At 42.5% G+C, this 18,086-nt stretch overlaps 5 protein-coding genes across 6 annotated transcripts in view; all 5 read left to right on the top strand.

Moving 5' to 3' along the window:
* pcdh2aa1 (protocadherin 2 alpha a 1) overlaps nucleotides 1-18,086 on the top strand; it is a gene marked incomplete at its 5' end in the record, with an annotated part of 170,015 nt that overhangs the window by 127,428 nt on the left and 24,501 nt on the right. The window lies entirely within an intron of this gene.
* Nucleotides 683-3,082, top strand: LOC310928705 (protocadherin alpha-2-like; the record flags this gene model as incomplete). Its single annotated transcript, XM_083891345.1, has 1 exon — nucleotides 683-3,082. One exon carries the CDS (start codon nucleotides 683-685, stop codon nucleotides 3,080-3,082), a length of 2,400 nt encoding a protein of 799 aa, XP_083747471.1.
* Nucleotides 4,214-6,601, top strand: LOC310928464 (protocadherin alpha-3-like; the record flags this gene model as incomplete). The annotated part of the gene is made up of 1 exon (XM_083891011.1): nucleotides 4,214-6,601. One exon carries the CDS (start codon nucleotides 4,214-4,216, stop codon nucleotides 6,599-6,601), a length of 2,388 nt encoding a protein of 795 aa, XP_083747137.1.
* LOC310928704 (protocadherin alpha-13-like) lies at nucleotides 7,424-9,847 on the top strand (the record flags this gene model as incomplete). Its single annotated transcript, XM_083891344.1, has 1 exon — nucleotides 7,424-9,847. The coding sequence occupies one exon, from the start codon at nucleotides 7,424-7,426 to the stop codon at nucleotides 9,845-9,847; it is 2,424 nt and encodes an 807-aa protein (XP_083747470.1).
* LOC310928703 (protocadherin alpha-2-like) lies at nucleotides 10,455-12,845 on the top strand (the record flags this gene model as incomplete). Its single annotated transcript, XM_083891343.1, has 1 exon — nucleotides 10,455-12,845. One exon carries the CDS (start codon nucleotides 10,455-10,457, stop codon nucleotides 12,843-12,845), a length of 2,391 nt encoding a protein of 796 aa, XP_083747469.1.

Here is an 18,086-nt window from a genome sequence, read left to right as displayed (position 1 = left end):
TGTTCTGAAACATGTCAATCTTTACTAGAAAGAAACACGTAAAGTATTTGTGTAGGGTGTAAGTCGCTGTCCGTGGTCCTGAACCGGGATATTCAAACGGGGTCTGTGGTTCGCCTTTTTCTTGGAAGTGAGACACTTTGCTAGATCCGTTTGTTGTTGATGCTTGATTCATACATCTTTTAAATTATACGAGAGAGATCAAATTAATTACTTTTGGTATGAACAGCCTCTCACCAGTTACAGTACATAGTTCAGTTTTCCCATCAACTCACAGGGCTGTGTGACATATCAGTGAGTGAAGTGTTTTTGCAGTTTGAAGAATGCGTCACTTAACGATGTTTTTGCAGCTGCGTATAGGTGAATATATTTTGATATTTATTTCAGAATATAATTTTAAAACTTGCAAGGATCTGCTGTATTCAGATTAACATTGGCAATTACTTAACGGCTCTATGAGCTAAGCCAACATTCACCACATGATGTCGCTCGAGACCATGGATGTGAATGTATTTGAAACTCCTCCTCTGTGCATGAGAAAATCTAATCGTCATCAACCACATACACATTGTTGTGCTGGGGCGAGAAGGGAAGGACTCAAAACGGACGAATACAATTTTTGATGGAAATATCTACGTTGTGGATGTATGAACTACTGGATTAATCTCTAATTTCTGCATCAAAGATGTATGTCCGACGACAGACGGAATACGCATGGATTCATGTTGTTGCACTGCTTTGTCTCGCTGACTGCTCCGCTTCGCAGTTATCTTACTCCATTTCCGAGGAGGTGAACAAAGGCACCGTAGTGGGGAACATCGCGAAAGATTTAAACATCAACGTTCAGGATCTAGAGACACGAGATCTGAGGGTCGTTTCGAGTTACAGTAAGAAATATTTTGACGTGAATTTGCGGAACGGAAACCTCTTTGTTAACGAGAGAATAGACAGAGAGGAGCTTTGTCCTAATGCCGTAAAATGTCCCATCAAACTACAAGCTGCTTTAAATAACCCAATGAATGCGCATCGCATTGAAGTCAATATTCTTGATGTTAATGATAATTCGCCTTCTTTTATTGAACAGACACATTCACTTAATATCTCTGAATTGCTTTCACTCGGAGAGCGATATCTTCTCCCAGAAGCAATCGATGCAGACATTGGAAGCAACACCGTAAAGTCTTATAAGCTGAGCCATAATGAACATTTCTCTCTTGATGTTCAAAGCGGCGGAGAACACGGTGTGTCTGCAGAGTTAGTGTTACAGAAAGCTTTAGATCGAGAAAAAGAGGCGGTGATTAAACTCGTTTTGACGGCTGTAGATGGAGGTAAACCTCCGAGATCAGGTACTTTACAGTTAATTGTTAATGTTATAGATGTTAATGACAATCCACCAACTTTCAGTAAATCGCTTTACAAAGTGCGTGTTAAAGAAAATGCGACTCCTGGTTCAAGTGTTATTAAGTTAAATGCAACCGATTTAGACGAGGGCATGAACAGTAAGATCCTGTATTCATTTATCAAACGAGGAAATACTGATCCATCAAGTATTTTTGACCTAAATTCAGAAACTGGAGAAATTACTGTTAAGGGAACGTTAGATTATGAAGAGACACCTGCTTATGAGGTCAGAGTTCAGGCAATGGATCGAGGCCTTGTTCCTCGTACTGCGCAAGCTAAATTATTAATAGAGATAACTGATGTAAATGACAATGCCCCAGAAATATCAGTGACGTCACTGATGGCGCCTGTAAAAGAAGATGCTGAACTGGGGACAATAGTTGCTTTTATTACAGTGACTGATAAAGATGGAGGAAACAATGGTGTAGCTAACTGTAAGGTAGAGGGCTCTGTTCCCTTTAAACTCAAGTCCAACTACAAAAATGATTATTCATTAGTAGTAGATGGACCATTGGACAGAGAAAGCAATTCTATCTATAATGTCACCATTACAGCTGCAGATGAAGGAAGTCCACCTCTGTCCAGCAACAGGGTCATTACTGTTCACGTTTCTGACGTCAATGACAACGCACCTCGTTTCACCGAGTCTGTGATTAACGTTTATGTGAAAGAAAACAGTCCAACAGGATCCACCATTTATACAATAAATGCGTTAGATCCTGATTTAGACGATAATGCAAAGCTCACGTACACGTTATTAGATACTTCAACAAAAACTATATCAATTTCATCTGTTGTAAACATAAACTCAGAGACTGGAGATATAATCAGTCTACAGTCTTTTAACTTTGAGGAGTTCAAAACGTTTCTGTTCAAAGTTCAGGCCACAGACTCTGGTGTTCCTCCGCTCAGCAGCAACGTGACAGTGAACGTTTTTATTCTGGATGAAAATGACAACAGTCCCGTGATTCTTGCGCCCTATTCTGAGCACGGCTCCGTTAACGGTGAGAGCATCCCCTATAATGTTGAAGCGGGACACATTGTGGCAAAGATCAGGGCTGTAGACGCAGACTCTGGATACAACGCGCTGCTTTCTTATCACCTCTCTGAGCCCAAAGAAAACAACCTCTTCCGGATCGGAACCAGCACCGGGGAAATCAAGACTAAGAGGAGAATGAGTGACAATGACCTGAAAACTCACCCCTTGGTGGTGCTGGTTTCTGATAGCGGAGAACCCTCCCTGTCAGCTACTGTGTCTATAGAGGTGATGGTGGTTGAAAGCTCAGCTGACATCCAGACTCAGTTCAGACATGTGCCCATAAAGGACGAGAGCTTCACTTCACTAAACCTGTATCTGCTGATCGCCATTGTGTCGGTGTCAGCCATCTTTCTGCTCAGCCTCATCAGTTTAATAGCTGTCAAATGCCACAGGACAGACAGCAGTTTCAGCAGGTACAGCGCCCCCATGATCACCACCCACCCTGACGGGAGCTGGTCTTACTCTAAAGCTACTCAGCAGTATGACGTCTGTTTCAGTTCAGACACGCTCAAGAGTGACGTAGTGGTTTTCCCAGCACCGTATCCACCTATAGATGCGGAGCTGATCAGTATTAACGGAAGTGACACGTATACCAGGACTCAGACTTTACCCAATACAGAGAAGGTGAGTGGTACACGGCAGTGAATGTTTGGATAATTGACTTGGGATTTAATTAATGCAACATCACGTTCAGTGACAGACTGATATTACTTAAACTTGTTTGACAAAAATCGCAGCCAGAACATAATATATTTCCTACAGAAACAAATCATACAACCACGCTTTAAAACCAGTTTTCAGAGATGACCAGTGCGCATTCACATAAACATTAAACCTTTTGAAACATATCTTGTTCACTTTACTGAATGTGCCAATAAAAGGTACTCTTTCTCCGTAAAGTAATGCAAGGACTATTTTACGCCACATAAATAGTTGGCATCAAATAGACATAATCTGTTGGTTAGTTTTATGCCCTGAGAAAAAAACGGGTTCGAAGGGTATGGAAATATCTAAATGCGTTTAAATCCTAGCGCTGTTTGAAGATGTGAGTTAATTTCAACTATTTTGTTTTACTTGTATTGAGAGTGATTGTAATGTTGCTGAACTTTAAGTATTAGATTTCAGAATTATGTTCTGAAACATGTCAATTTTTACTAGAAAGAAACACGTCCAGTATTTGTGGAGGCTGTAAGTCGCTGTCCGTGGTCCTGGACCAGGATAGTCAAAAGGGGTCTGTGGTTCACCTTTCCTTGGAAGTGACACACTAAGTTAGATCCATTTGTTTTTGTTGCTTTATTTATACATACACCTTTTAAATTATACGAGTGAGATGAAATGAATTACTTTTGGTATGAACAGCCTCTTACCAGTTACAGTACATAGTTCAGTTTTCCCATCAACTCACAGGGCTGTGTGAAATATCAGTGAGTGAAGTGTTTTTGCAGCCTGAAGAATGCTTCACCTGATATTTATTTGAGAATATAATTTAAAGACTTGCAAGGATCTGCTGTATTTAGATTAACATTGCCAATTACTTTACGGCTCTATGGGCTAGGCCAACATTCACCACATGATGTCGCTCGAGACCATGGATGTGAATGTATATAAAACTCCTCCTCTGTGCATGAGAAAATCTAATCGTCATCAACCACATACACATTGTTGTGCTGAGGCGAGAAGGGAAGGACTCAAAACGGACGTATACCTTTTTTGATGGAAATATCTACGTTGTGGATGTATAATCTACTGGATTAATCTCGAATTTCTGCATCAACGATGTATGTCCGACGACAGACGGAATACGCATGGATTCATGTTGTTGCACTGCTTTGTCTCGCTGACTGCTCCGCTTCGCAGTTATCTTACTCCATTTCCGAGGAGGTGAACAAAGGCACCGTAGTGGGGAACATCGCGAAAGATTTAAACATCAACGTTCAGGATCTAGAGACACGAGATCTGAGGGTCGTTTCGAGTTACAGTAAGAAATATTTTGACGTGAATTTGCGGACGGGAAACCTCTTTGTTAACGAGAGAATAGACAGAGAGGAGCTTTGTCCTAATGCCGTAAAATGTTCCATCAAATTACAAGCTGCTTTAAATAATCCAATGAATGCGCATCGCATTGAAGTCAATATAATTGATGTTAATGATAATTCGCCTTCTTTTATTGAACAAACGCATTTACTTAACATATCTGAATCACTTTCGCCCGGAGAGCGATATCTTCTCCCAGAAGCAGTCGATGCAGACATTGGAACTAACACAGTAAAGTCTTATAAGCTGAGCCATAATGAACATTTCTCTCTTGATGTTCAAAGCGGCGGAGAACACGGTGTGTCTGCAGAGTTAGTGTTGCAGAGAGCTTTAGATCGAGAGAAAGAGCCGGTGATTAAACTCGTTCTGACGGCTGTAGATGGAGGTAAACCTCCAAGATCAGGGACTTTACAGTTAATTGTTAACGTTATAGATGTTAATGACAATACACCTACTTTCAGTAAATCGCTGTACAAAGTGCTTGTCAAAGAAAATGCGACTCCTGATTCACGTGTTATTAAGTTAAATGCAACCGATTTAGACGAGGGCATGAACAGTAAGATCCTGTATTCATTTATCAAACGAGGAAATATTGATCTATCAAGAATATTTGACCTAAATTCAGAAACTGGAGAAATTACTGTTAAGGGAACGTTAGATTATGAAGAAACGCCTGCTTATGAGGTCAGAGTTCAGGCAATGGATCGAGGCCCTGTTCCTCGTACTGCGCAAGCTAAATTATTAATAGAGATATCTGATGTAAATGACAATTCCCCAGAAATATCAGTGACGTCACTGATGACGCCTGTAAAAGAAGATGCTGAACTGGGGACAATAGTTGCTTTTATTACAGTGACTGACAAAGATGGAGGAAACAATGGTGTAGCTAACTGTAAGGTAGAGGGCTCTGTTCCCTTTAAACTCAAGTCCAACTACAAAAATGATTATTCATTAGTAGTAGATGGACCATTGGACAGAGAAAACACTTTTCTTTACAATGTCACCATTACAGCTACTGATGAAGGAAGTCCACCTCTGTCCAGCAACAGGGTCATTACTGTTCATGTTTCTGACGTCAATGACAACGCACCTCGTTTCACTGAGTCTGTGATTAATGTTTATGTGAAAGAAAACAGTCCAACAGGATCAACCATATATACAATAAATGCGTTTGATTCTGATTTAGACGATAACGCACAGCTCACGTACACGTTATTAGATAGTTCTCCAAAAACGATTCCGATTCCATCCGTTGTGAACATCAACTCAGAGACTGGAGATATAATCAGTCTACAGTCTTTTAACTTTGAGGAGTTAAAAACGTTTCAGTTCAAAGTTCAGGCCACAGACTCTGGTGTTCCTCCGCTCAGCAGCAACGCGACAGTGAACGTTTTTATCCTGGATGAAAATGACAACAGTCCCGTGATTCTTGCGCCCTATTCTGAGCACGGCTCCGTTAACAGTGAGAGCATCCCCTATAATGTTGAAGCGGGACACATTGTGGCAAAGATCAGGGCTGTAGACGCGGACTCTGGATACAACGCGCTGCTTTCTTATCACCTCTCTGAGCCCAAAGGAAACAACCTCTTCCGGATCGGAACCAGCACCGGGGAAATCAAGACTAAGAGGAGAATGAGTGACAATGACCTGAAAACTCACCCCTTGGTGGTGCTGGTTTCTGATAGCGGAGAACCCTCCCTGTCAGCTACTGTGTCTATAGAGGTGATGGTGGTTGAAAGCTCAGCTGACATCCAGACTCAGTTCAGACATGTGCCCATAAAGGACGAGAGCTTCACTGATTTAAACCTGTATCTGCTGATCGCCATTGTGTCGGTGTCAGCCATCTTTCTGCTCAGTCTCATCAGTTTAATAGCTGTCAAATGCCACAGGACAGACAACAGTTTCAGCAGGTACAGCGCCCCCATGATCACCACCCACCCTGACGGGAGCTGGTCTTACTCTAAAGCTACTCAGCAGTATGACGTCTGTTTCAGTTCTGACACGCTCAAGAGTGACGTAGTGGTTTTCCCAGCACCGTATCCACCTATAGATGCGGAGCTGATCAGTATAAACGGAAGTGACACGTATTCCAGGACTCAGACTTTACCCAATACAGAGAAGGTGAGTTGAGATTCATACTAAACGTCTATTTTCCAGTCTGATTACCATACATCGTAGTCAATGTGATTCGCCAAATACTTAGTGTTTGCTTTTGCGTAAAAAATGTAAAACCCCTTAATACCACTGAATTACAACTGCTGCACAAACCAATCATTTTAAATGAATAACGGACCTGCTTAATGGACCGGATCACTGAAGAATAGAGGGAATATCCCGCAGTCGGATTTGGGCGCTTTCCATGGTGCTGAAAATGTACAGCCGTCTTTTGTCTTTGACTCTTTGCTGTACTCTGAAAACACTAACTTGGCATGATTGCATAACTATACATGTTGCTTCAGGTGTTAATTATTAATTGCCCAGGTTTTTTTTGTTTCTTGGGTTTTCTTCAGATGTTCTTCAGTTTATTTAATGCTGAATTATCTAGTCTCAATAATGTCAATGCCTTGAATCATGAGAGTTTTATTTTCGCTGTGCGTTCCAGCACTTCCATGTTCTGCATACGATATTCAGATTCCTAATTGTCTAACTGTGTTAGTCTTTAAACAAATATGTTATGTGCACTTGACGGATTCAGAACGTTAACCCTCAAGCAGTGTTTCCATGTGAGATCAAGAGGCGCTGTTAACATTTGGAGCAAAGTTGATGTCCATGTTTCACCACGTGGGGTCGCATATGACCACAAGTTTCTTCTTGAGCTTGTTGATTTAAGTCTCCTCCTTTCGCTGTGACGCGCAGCAGACTGCGAGTGCTTTGTGGGGGGATAGCGATGAAAAGCAGAGGAGTGGAGTGGATGGGAATATAAATGCTGGTCGATCGAGTCGCGTTTTGTGGATGAATACAATTCGTACGGCGACTTGGTCTTTAAAAGCTGCGATGGGCATCAAGAGGAGTAAAGAGATCCTCCGTTGGATGTTGCTTCTGTTTTTATCAGACTGGTCTGCAGCTCAGATATCATACTCTGTTTCCGAGGAGGCGGACAAAGGAACAGTGGTGGGGAATGTCGCTAAGGATTTAAACGTCAACGTTCGGGACTTGCAAACAAGGAATCTAAATATCGTGTCTGGGTACAGTAAGAAATATTTCGAGGCAAATGTTAAGACGGGTGACATTTATGTTAACGAGAGAATAGACCGCGAGGAGCTCTGTCCAAACGCGATCAAATGCACACTAAACTTCGAGGCTATACTGAGCAATCCTATGATACTCCACCGCATTGAGGTGGTCGTTGTTGATTTAAATGATAACGCACCTTCATTTGTCGAGAAGTCGCATACAATGAACATATACGAATCGTCACAAACGGGCGAACACTTATTGCTTCCTCTGGCTCTTGATGCAGATACAGGCAGCAATTCAGTAAAAACATACAGGCTAAGTCCGAATGAATACTTCTCCTTAGACGTACAGAGCAGTGGGGAACACAGTGTGTCTGCTGAATTAGTCGTGGCAAAAGCTTTGGATAGAGAAAAACAAGATGTCGTTAAACTAACTCTGTTCGCTGTAGACGGAGGCAAACCTCCCAAAAGCGGATCTGTGCAGATAAATGTAAATGTTTTAGACGTCAATGACAACACGCCATCATTTAGTAAAACGCTTTACAAGGCACGAATTAAAGAAAATTCTCCAGTTGGCTCATTAGTAATTCATCTCAACGCCACAGACTTAGACGAGGATGACAACGGGAGGGTCGTTTACTCTTTTGTCAAGCGTGCAAACTTCAACCCTGCCGATGTGTTTTCCATAAACGTAGAAACGGGCGAGATAACAGTGAAGAGCAATTTGGATTACGAAGAACAGTCCGCTTATGAAATCCACGTTCAAGCGACAGACAGGGGTCTCTCGCCACGGAGGGCAAATGGGAAGCTGCTCGTGGAGGTAGTTGATGTGAACGATAATGCCCCAGAAATTGTTGTGACGTCACTCATGAACCCCGTGAGAGAAGATGCTGAAATAGGAAACGTTGTTGCTTTGGTGACAGTGACTGATAAAGATGGTGGAAAAAACGGACACACTGATTGTAAGTTAGTTGGCTCGTCGTCATTTAAGCTAAAATCTAATTACAAGAATTACTACTCTTTAATAGTAGACGGACCGCTTGATAGAGAAGAATACTCATTTTATAACGTGACGATTAAGGCGACAGATGAAGGAACTCCGCCATTATCCACCAGCAGCGTCATTACTGTTCAGATTTCTGATGTGAATGACAACGCACCTCGTTTTCTTCAACCATTTATTAACATTTACGTAAAAGAAAACAGTCCAGTGGGATCTCGTATCTATACAATATCTGCAGTCGACCCTGACATTAACGAAAACGCAAGAGTGGCATACTCATTATATAGTGATTCAAAGAGCATTCCTGTATCTTCTGTTGTAAACATAAACTCAGAAAGTGGCGATATACTCAGTCTACAGTCCTTTAACTTTGAAGAGTTAAAAACGTTTCAATTCAAAGTTCAGGCCACAGACTCTGGTGTTCCTCTGCTCAGCAGCAACGTGACAGTCAACGTTTTTATCCTGGATGAAAATGACAACAGTCCCGTGATTCTTGCGCCCTATTCTGAGCACGGCTCCGTTAACAGTGAGAGCATCCCCTATAATGTCGAAGCGGGACACATTGTGGCAAAGATCAGGGCTGTAGACGCAGACTCTGGATACAACGCGCTGCTTTCTTATCACCTCTCTGAGCCCAAAGGAAACAATCTCTTCCGGATCGGAACCAGCACCGGGGAAATCAAGACTAAGAGGAGAATGAGTGACAGTGACCTGAAAACTCACCCCTTGGTGGTGCTGGTTTCTGATAGCGGAGAACCCTCCCTGTCAGCTACTGTGTCTATAGAGGTGATGGTGGTTGAAAGCTCAGCTGACATCCAGACTCAGTTCAGACATGTGCCCATAAAGGACGAGAGCTTCACTGATTTAAACCTGTATCTGCTGATCGCCATTGTGTCGGTGTCAGCCATCTTTCTGCTCAGCCTCATCAGTTTAATAGCTGTCAAATGCCACAGGACAGACAGCAGTTTCAGCAGGTACAGCGCCCCCATGATCACCACCCACCCTGACGGGAGCTGGTCTTACTCTAAAGCTACTCAGCAGTATGACGTCTGCTTCAGCTCAGACACGCTCAAGAGTGACGTAGTGGTTTTCCCCGCACCGTATCCACCTATAGATGGGGAGCTGATCAGTATTAACGGAGGAGACACGTATACCAGGACTCAGACTTTACCTAACAAAGAGACGGTGAGTTACTGATTACTTAAATGTGGATGTACGTGAAATTAATATGTGGGGAAACAGCTCAGGGATATATTCAGCATCTTTAGACCTTTGGTAACTCAATGTTTTTATCAATTGCCTGCAAGTCTTCGATACAGAACAGAAATCGTGGCATGATGATAATGAATGAATGAATTCTGACGATTTAAGCACCAAAGACGTTGATACTTTGAGAGTTTCCACACTGCGACGCTGTCCATGGTGCTGAACTCCTACGTAAGACGGTCTGACTTGCACAATAACATTCCTTATAGCATATTATGTTGAATACAAAAGTTACATACATTATATAATTTCCATTTCCACTCAATTAAAATGTTACAATGCTTTGCCCGACTGCACAAACATAGTTCAGTGTCTAATTTAATTCTACACTACCACGAAAGAAACAGATGATGTCGCTCGAGACCATAACATCCGTGTAGCACACGTTCCTCCCAGACCCCTCCTTTGTGTTTGAAGCAGTCGTCCATTGGTGCTTTGTGAGAGCACAAATGGCCACAAGACAGACGGGGCTTCGTCTGGATTCACAATAAGTGTGGACATGTTGGAGAATTACTTTTGCTGTCGTTCTGTGTCAGCGATGGCACGCGGAGGACTGACCGTCACGGTTTGGATACAAATCATAGCTTTGCTTTGTTTGTGCGATGGATCTACGGCGCAGCTCTCCTACTCCGTTTCCGAGGAGGTTGACAAAGGAACGGTAGTGGGAAATCTTGCAAAGGATTTACATGTCAGTGTTCAGGAACTGGGAATACGGGATTTTCGAGTTGTCGCTGGGAATTCTAATACATATTTTGACGTGGATTTAAAGACGGGTGCGCTATTCGTTTGCGATAGGATTGATCGTGAGCAGCTCTGTTCAAACACGGCAAAATGTTCCCTGAATATAGAAGCGATTCTGAGCCATCCCACGCATCTGCATCGCATAGAGGTACAGATTATTGATATTAACGACAATGCGCCATCTTTTACGGAAAGGGAGACGACTTTTAATGTTTCAGAATCTTCTCATACCGGAGAGAGATATCTCCTCCCAATGGCGAATGACGCAGACACGGGCAGTAACTCGGTCAAGAGCTATAAGCTCAATGCAAATGAATATTTCTCACTGGACGTACAGAGCGCCGGACAGCACAGCGAGTCTGCTGAGTTAGTGCTACAGAAATCTTTAGATAGGGAGAAACAGTCTGTTATCCATCTGACTTTAACTGCTGTGGACGGAGGAAAACCTTCCCGGTCTGGGACATTAAAAATAATTATATATGTTATGGATATAAACGACAATACACCAGTATTTAGTAAACCTCTGTATAAAGCCAGGGTCATTGAAAACGCTCAATTACAAACGTCTATACTGACGGTCAGTGCTACAGATTTGGACGAAGGAATAAATGGTGAGATAATATATTCTTTCATTGAGAGGGGAAATTTCAATCCCCGAGCTGTATTTTCCATAAACCCAGACACGGGGGAAATAACTGTAACGGGGAAAGTAGACTATGAAGAACATTCGGCATATGACATCCGTGTACAGGCAAAAGATAAAGGCACGCCTGCTCGAAGCGTCCATGGCAAAGTGTTACTAGAAGTAACTGATGTTAATGACAACATCCCTGAAATCACCGTCACATCTCTTCTGAGTCCAGTTAGAGAGGATGCTGAGATGGGAACGGTGGTTGCTTTGGTGACTGTGACTGACAAAGACGGGGGTAATAATGGCGTCACTGCTGCCAACATTCTTGGTTTGGTGCCTTTTAAACTGAAGCCAAATTACAAAAATTATTATTCGTTAACAGTTGATGGGCCTATTGACAGAGAGAGTGTTTCTCAATATAATGTCACCATCATAGCCACTGATGGAGGCACCCCGCCTCTCTCAAGCAGCAGTGTTATTCCAATTCAAATTTCTGATGTGAATGACAATGCACCTCTATTCTCAGACCCTGTGATTAATGCATATGTGAAAGAAAATAGTGCAGTGGGGGGCAAAATATTAACTATAACTGCAGTTGATCCTGATATAGAGGAAAATGCAAAAATTAAGTTTTCTTTATTGAATGAAATGTCAAAAAGTATCCCCATAACGTCGGTGGTAAACATCAACTCAGAGACTGGAGATATAATCAGTTTACAGTCTTTTAACTTTGAGGAGTTAAAAACGTTTCAGTTCAAAGTTCAGGTCACAGACTCTGGTGTTCCTCCGCTCAGCAGCAACGTGACAGTGAACGTTTTTATCCTGGATAAAAATGACAACAGTCCCGTGATTCTTGCGCCCTATTCTGAGCACGGCTCCGTTAACAGTGAGAGCATCCCCTATAATGTTGAAGCGGGACACATTGTGGCAAAGATCAGGGCTGTAGACGCAGACTCTGGATACAACGCGCTGCTTTCTTATCACCTCTCTGAGCCCAAAGGAAACAACCTCTTCCGGATCGGAACCAGCACCGGGGAAATCAAGACTAAGAGGAGAATGAGTGACAATGACCTGAAAACTCACCCCTTGGTGGTGCTGGTTTCTGATAGCGGAGAACCCTCCCTCTCAGCTACTGTGTCTATGGAGGTGATGGTGGTTGAAAGTTCAGCTGACATCCAGACTCAGTTCAGACATGTGCCCATAAAGAACGAGAACTTCACTTCACTAAACTTGTATCTTCTGATCGCCATTGTGTCGGTGTCAGCCATCTTTCTGCTCAGCCTCATCAGTTTAATAGCTGTCAAATGCCACAGGACAGACAACAGTTTCAGCAGGTACAGCGCCCCCATGATCACCACCCACCCAGACGGGAGCTGGTCTTACTCTAAAGCTACTCAGCAGTATGACGTCTGTTTCAACTCAGACACGCTCAAGAGTGACGTGATGGTTTTCCCCGCACCGTATCCACCTGTAGATGCTGAGCTGATCAGTATTAATGGAGGAGACACGTATACCAGGACTCAGACTTTACCTAATAAAGACACGGTAAGGATATAAGCACAAAAAAAAACACAAGGGAGCAAGCCAATAATTTAATGTTTCAACCTGTTGAAAAGCAATTACAGGTGACTATTTAAAGAGTTGTGTGGCAGCTGTGTGTGGTCGAAATTTAGTACTACTTTCCTGAAATACTGCATCATAAATGTGTTCCTCTGGGACATGTTGGCAATTTGCAGTTGTTTGCACTTTTATATATATATATATATATAAATAAAAATATATATGGTTTAACAGGAGCCTGGTGTTACCATCGTTTAAAGATGAAAGGTGGCTCATACAGGAAAACTAAAACTAAAATTATGCGACTAACATCAGTCATACAGTCATGCAATGAAATAACTTTGCAGTTAAATGTTAAATGTGTAGATTTTCCAGCTCATTCATCCGAAAAATACGTGTATTAAGGTTATGCAACAACGGTGACTGCGATTGTTGCGTCTCAGTTTGTCAATGTGGATTTGAACGCAACAATACCACAAGATGTCGCTCTCACACCGGCGAGTTGAAACACGTTGTCTATTTCTTCACTACGCACCTCCCTCTTCGTCTAAGAGAGAGAGAGGGTTTGTCATTCTTTGTTTGTAGCAGTCCAGACTATCTTCACCGCACTGGGTTGATGGAGTGTTGAGAAATGTTACTGCTGGATTTATTTTTAACGAATTAACTGTCCAGCAGGCTGCAGACAGGATGAAAGGACCACGTATTTCGCGGCATTGGATTTATTTGTTGCTCAATCTCGCTCATATATTGAGGCTTGGAGCAGCACAGATTGCATATTCTGTTTCGGAGGAATCTAACCCGGGTGCCACTGTTGGACATTTGGCGAAGGATTTGCATTTAGATGTCCAAGAACTGGAAAACAGGGGGTTTCAGATTTCGGGACCTAATACGAGGTATTTCGAAGTCAGTGTGAAGACTGGGATTCTTCTGGTCAAAGACAGAATAGACCGAGAGGAGCTTTGCTCTCGTAATGTCAAATGTTCGCTGGAAGTGGAAGCCATTGTTAACTCTCCGCTTAATCTCTATCGCTTTGAGGTTAAAATATTGGATATAAACGACAATGCGCCGTCTTTTCGGATTCCGGGGATTGTTTTAAATGTGTCCGAGTCAGCGTTTCCTGGTGAAAGATTCACTCTCCCAAATGCTTTCGATGCGGATATCGGTACTTATTCAGTTAAAGGCTACAAGCTGAGCCAAAACGAGCATTTCACCCTGGATAAGCAGAATGGTGGAGAGCAGTCTATGTCCGCTGAAATGGTGCTGCAGAAAGCATTAGACCGAGAGAAGCAGACAGTTATCAAACTAACACTGACAGCTGTGGATGGAGGAAAACCACCGAAGTCAGGCACTTTGTACATAACAGTTAATGTGCAAGATGTAAATGATAATATTCCAGTGTTTGACAAGCCACTGTACAAAGCGTCCGTGCCAGAAAACGCACACGAAGGTACAGCTGTAATTTCTGTAAATGCTCTGGATTTAGACGAAGGTCTGAACGGAGAAATAGAATATACATTTATCAACCACGACGATGATAATCATGTGAGTAAATTTGCAATTAATCCCGTAACCGGGGAGATTACAGTAAACGGTGAGTTAGATCACGAAAAAAACCATGCAGTTGAAATTCGAGTACAGGCTAAAGACAAAGGACACAGTCCGAGGGCATCTTATTGCAAGGTACTCGTTGAAATCAACGATATTAATGACAATCCACCCGAAATATCAGTAACATCTTTAGTCGACGTCGTAAGGGAGGACGCAGCCCTGAACACGATGGTTGGACTAATGACAGTAAGAGATAACGACTCAGATAAAAACGGCGTTGTTCAGGTTCGAATAGTGGACCCAGTACCGTTTACAATTAAGAATACATACAAAAATCATTATTCTTTGGTCGTAGACGGACCTCTGGACAGAGAGCGAGCTTCTCATTATAACGTGACAATAGCTGCGACTGACGAAGGGGCCCCGCCTCTTTCCAGTACCAGGGTTATTGTGGTCCACGTTTCTGATGTCAATGACAACGCACCTCGTTTTAAAGAGCCCGTGATAAACATTTTTGTCAAAGAGAACAGTCATGTTGGTGGTGTAATCTACACACTGACTGCAGATGATGCTGATGTGGATGAAAATGCGAGAGTAGCGTTTTCGGTTATGAATAATAATAATAATAATAAAAATAATGTAATCGGGTCAGTTATAAACGTAAACTCAGAGACTGGAGACATACTCAGTTTACAGTCTTTTAACTTTGAGGAGGTAAAAACGTTTCAGTTCAAAGTTCAGGCCACAGACTCTGGTGTTCCTCCGCTCAGCAGCAACGTGACAGTGAACCTTTTTATCCTGGATGAAAATGACAACAGTCCCGTGATTCTTGCGCCCTATTCTGAGCACGGCTCCGTTAACAGTGAGAGCATCCCCTATAATGTTGAAGCGGGACACATTGTGGCAAAGATCAGGGCTGTAGACGCAGACTCTGGATACAACGCGCTGCTTTCTTATCACCTCTCTGAGTCCAAAGGAAACAATCTCTTCCGGATCGGAACCAGCACCGGGGAAATCAAGACTAAGAGGAGAATGAGTGACAATGACCTGAAAACTCACCCCTTGGTGGTGCTGGTTTCTGATAGCGGAGAACCCTCCCTGTCAGCTACTGTGTCTATAGAGGTGATGGTGGTTGAAAGCTCAGCTGACATCCAGACTCAGTTCAGACATGTGCCCATAAAGGACGAGAGCTTCACTTCACTAAACCTGTATCTGCTGATCGCCATTGTGTCGGTGTCAGCCATCTTTCTGCTCAGCCTCATCAGTTTAATAGCTGTCAAATGCCACAGGACAGACAGCAGTTTCAGCAGGTACAGCGCCCCCATGATCACCACCCACCCTGACGGGAGCTGGTCTTATTCTAAAGCTACTCAGCAGTATGACGTCTGTTTCAGTTCAGACACGCTCAAAAGTGACGTAGTGGTTTTCCCCACACCGTATCCACCTATAGATGCGGAGCTGATCAGTATTAACGGGGGAGACACGTATTCCAGGACTCAAACTTTACCTAATACAGAAAAGGTGAGTTGGTGAGTGTAGTTCCCCACTTAATCTCTTGGGAACTCAGATTAATTGTAAAATAGAATCATTGTAGACAACAAATTGTGTTACATTACTGACTCGGCTCAGTTGTGTGTTTCTGGTTTTGTGTCCTTCACTGTGTGTATGAGGTGTGAGCGCTGTCCATGGTACTGATTTGCTCAGTTTCAAGCAGGACTGCGCCAGGACTGTACCAACTGTAATAGGACTGTACCACAGGGCAAAACCATGGTCAGTGTGCGCAAAAAGTATCCCGCCAAAAGTATCCCGTTAATATACAAATTTTGAGTAACTAAAATACACCAGTAACCCTTCTGCAGATTGTATGAAATTCAATTACTTATTATTTCTTAGAAGTTCTATCTACTCAGTTAAAGTAAAAAAAATTACAAAAATTTTGTTCCCAAAAGGCAATAAATAAATTAAAAAAACACGGACATACACAAAATATAAATACAAATCAGTACAAAACAACTGATCTATGAGTTAACCGGTCACCTGCACGAGCAGCCACGCCTAAGTAACATTATTATGAATATCTTATTGGCAAGGTTTTTTTATTCACTAATGATAACGACACACAGCACCCGGTGTCGCAATTGTCAACAGTCTAGAAAAGTTTGAAGCCTCTTTGTCTTTGTTAGTTGTGAAATGGAGGTTAAGAGTCGTTACACGGTGAAGTAAATCATAAAAGTGTTGCCAGGAAGCAGGAGTTTGCTTAAAATAAATAAACAAATCACAGTATCTTAACTATGGGAGCGGTTTGGCCAGCTATTATTTGGTTTGAATGAATTCATCGGGGACCTGTTACTCACCGTCCGTCGACTTGAAAGGTGGTTTGAAAGAGTTGAAGCTTGCTTCTTCTCGGAGGACAGCAGACGTTGTCAGATAAGTCCGTCCATGGCAGTTCAGGTGGCAACCGAGACGCTGCAAAAGGGGTCAAAGACGTCCATAGTATCCTCAGTGTGGCGCGTGTTAGCAAAGTCGCTTTCTCAGCGTTCATTTTCTCCACGAGGTAGCTAAACACATTACTTCCGCATTGAGATAACCTGCGTTAGACGCACTCGGGCAAAAGCGGCGTATTCCTACAACAGTCACGCACGAGTCAAATAAGCACTTTGTTTGTTTGTTTGTGTGAGTGAGGAAGGCGAGCTCAATGTCAACAAGCTATTTAAAAACACAATTCGCGCGTTTACGTCCGTTTCCGGGTTGCGTGGTTTGCGTGCCCTGTGCTCAGTGCTGCCTCTGGCGGCTTGCGGCCACTAAGGGAAACTGTTTATTCACCGCGTGGGTTTCATCGTGTAACAATGACGAGATTCCACCTGAGTGAGCCTCCATTTTGTGAGTACAATGTACTGTTCAGTCGACTCTGTTTGTAAATAATCAGCTGTGAGTGTGAATCATGTTGTTATGTGAAAGAGTCTGTTGCTCAGCTGGCAGGAGTGAACTGCAACTGCTGCTAACCCAGTGTTTTGGTTTCCTGACATGCTATATCAGGAAGTGCTAGGAGGACTTCCTGGTGTTAGCATAGCACTTGCTAGGAAATTATTGACACTTCCACTCATTACCTATCAACTGGCATATTACTGCTGTCAAATTGACAGCATTGTTTTATTTTGCTTAAGTTATCAGGTTTGCATTTATGAAGTCTTGCTCACAGATTTAATGATACTGATACTTAATATCAGTTAAGTCTCATCTTTGAAATTGGGTTCATTGAGTTTTATTTCATTTTTTAAATTCTTTAAATGTTTTATTTGATGGGGACAATGCATATTAATGAACATATTCAACAATTGAGCATGTAAATATGCCAGATTATAGCAACAATGCTAATTTACGTCTGTAGTCCCTAGCCAGGTGACAAATGTAAGGCAGAAACAACACTATGTGGACATAAGCAAGAAAACAAAAACAACACTATGTGGACAATCTACTGATGAAGACAGCTCTGATTTTCCTTCATCAAGTTTTTCAGACGGAATTTGAGAGATTTCAAGGATATGATTGTGAGTGTCTTATGTCGAGCGGTAAAGCATTCAAATATGTAGTTCCAATGACTGAAAATGTAGACTGTCCAAAAGATGTGCACCTGCATGGCACCTCACAGTCTCCGTGAGCTACGTTATATTAATAATTTCAGTGTGGACC

This window comes from Microchirus variegatus (assembly GCF_963457635.1).
Source record: "Microchirus variegatus genome assembly, chromosome: 6".
Classification (NCBI taxonomy): Eukaryota; Metazoa; Chordata; class Actinopteri; order Pleuronectiformes; family Soleidae; genus Microchirus; species Microchirus variegatus.
The sequence above is the reverse complement of the archived record's forward strand: the minus strand, read 5'-3'. Positions and strand labels throughout refer to the sequence as shown.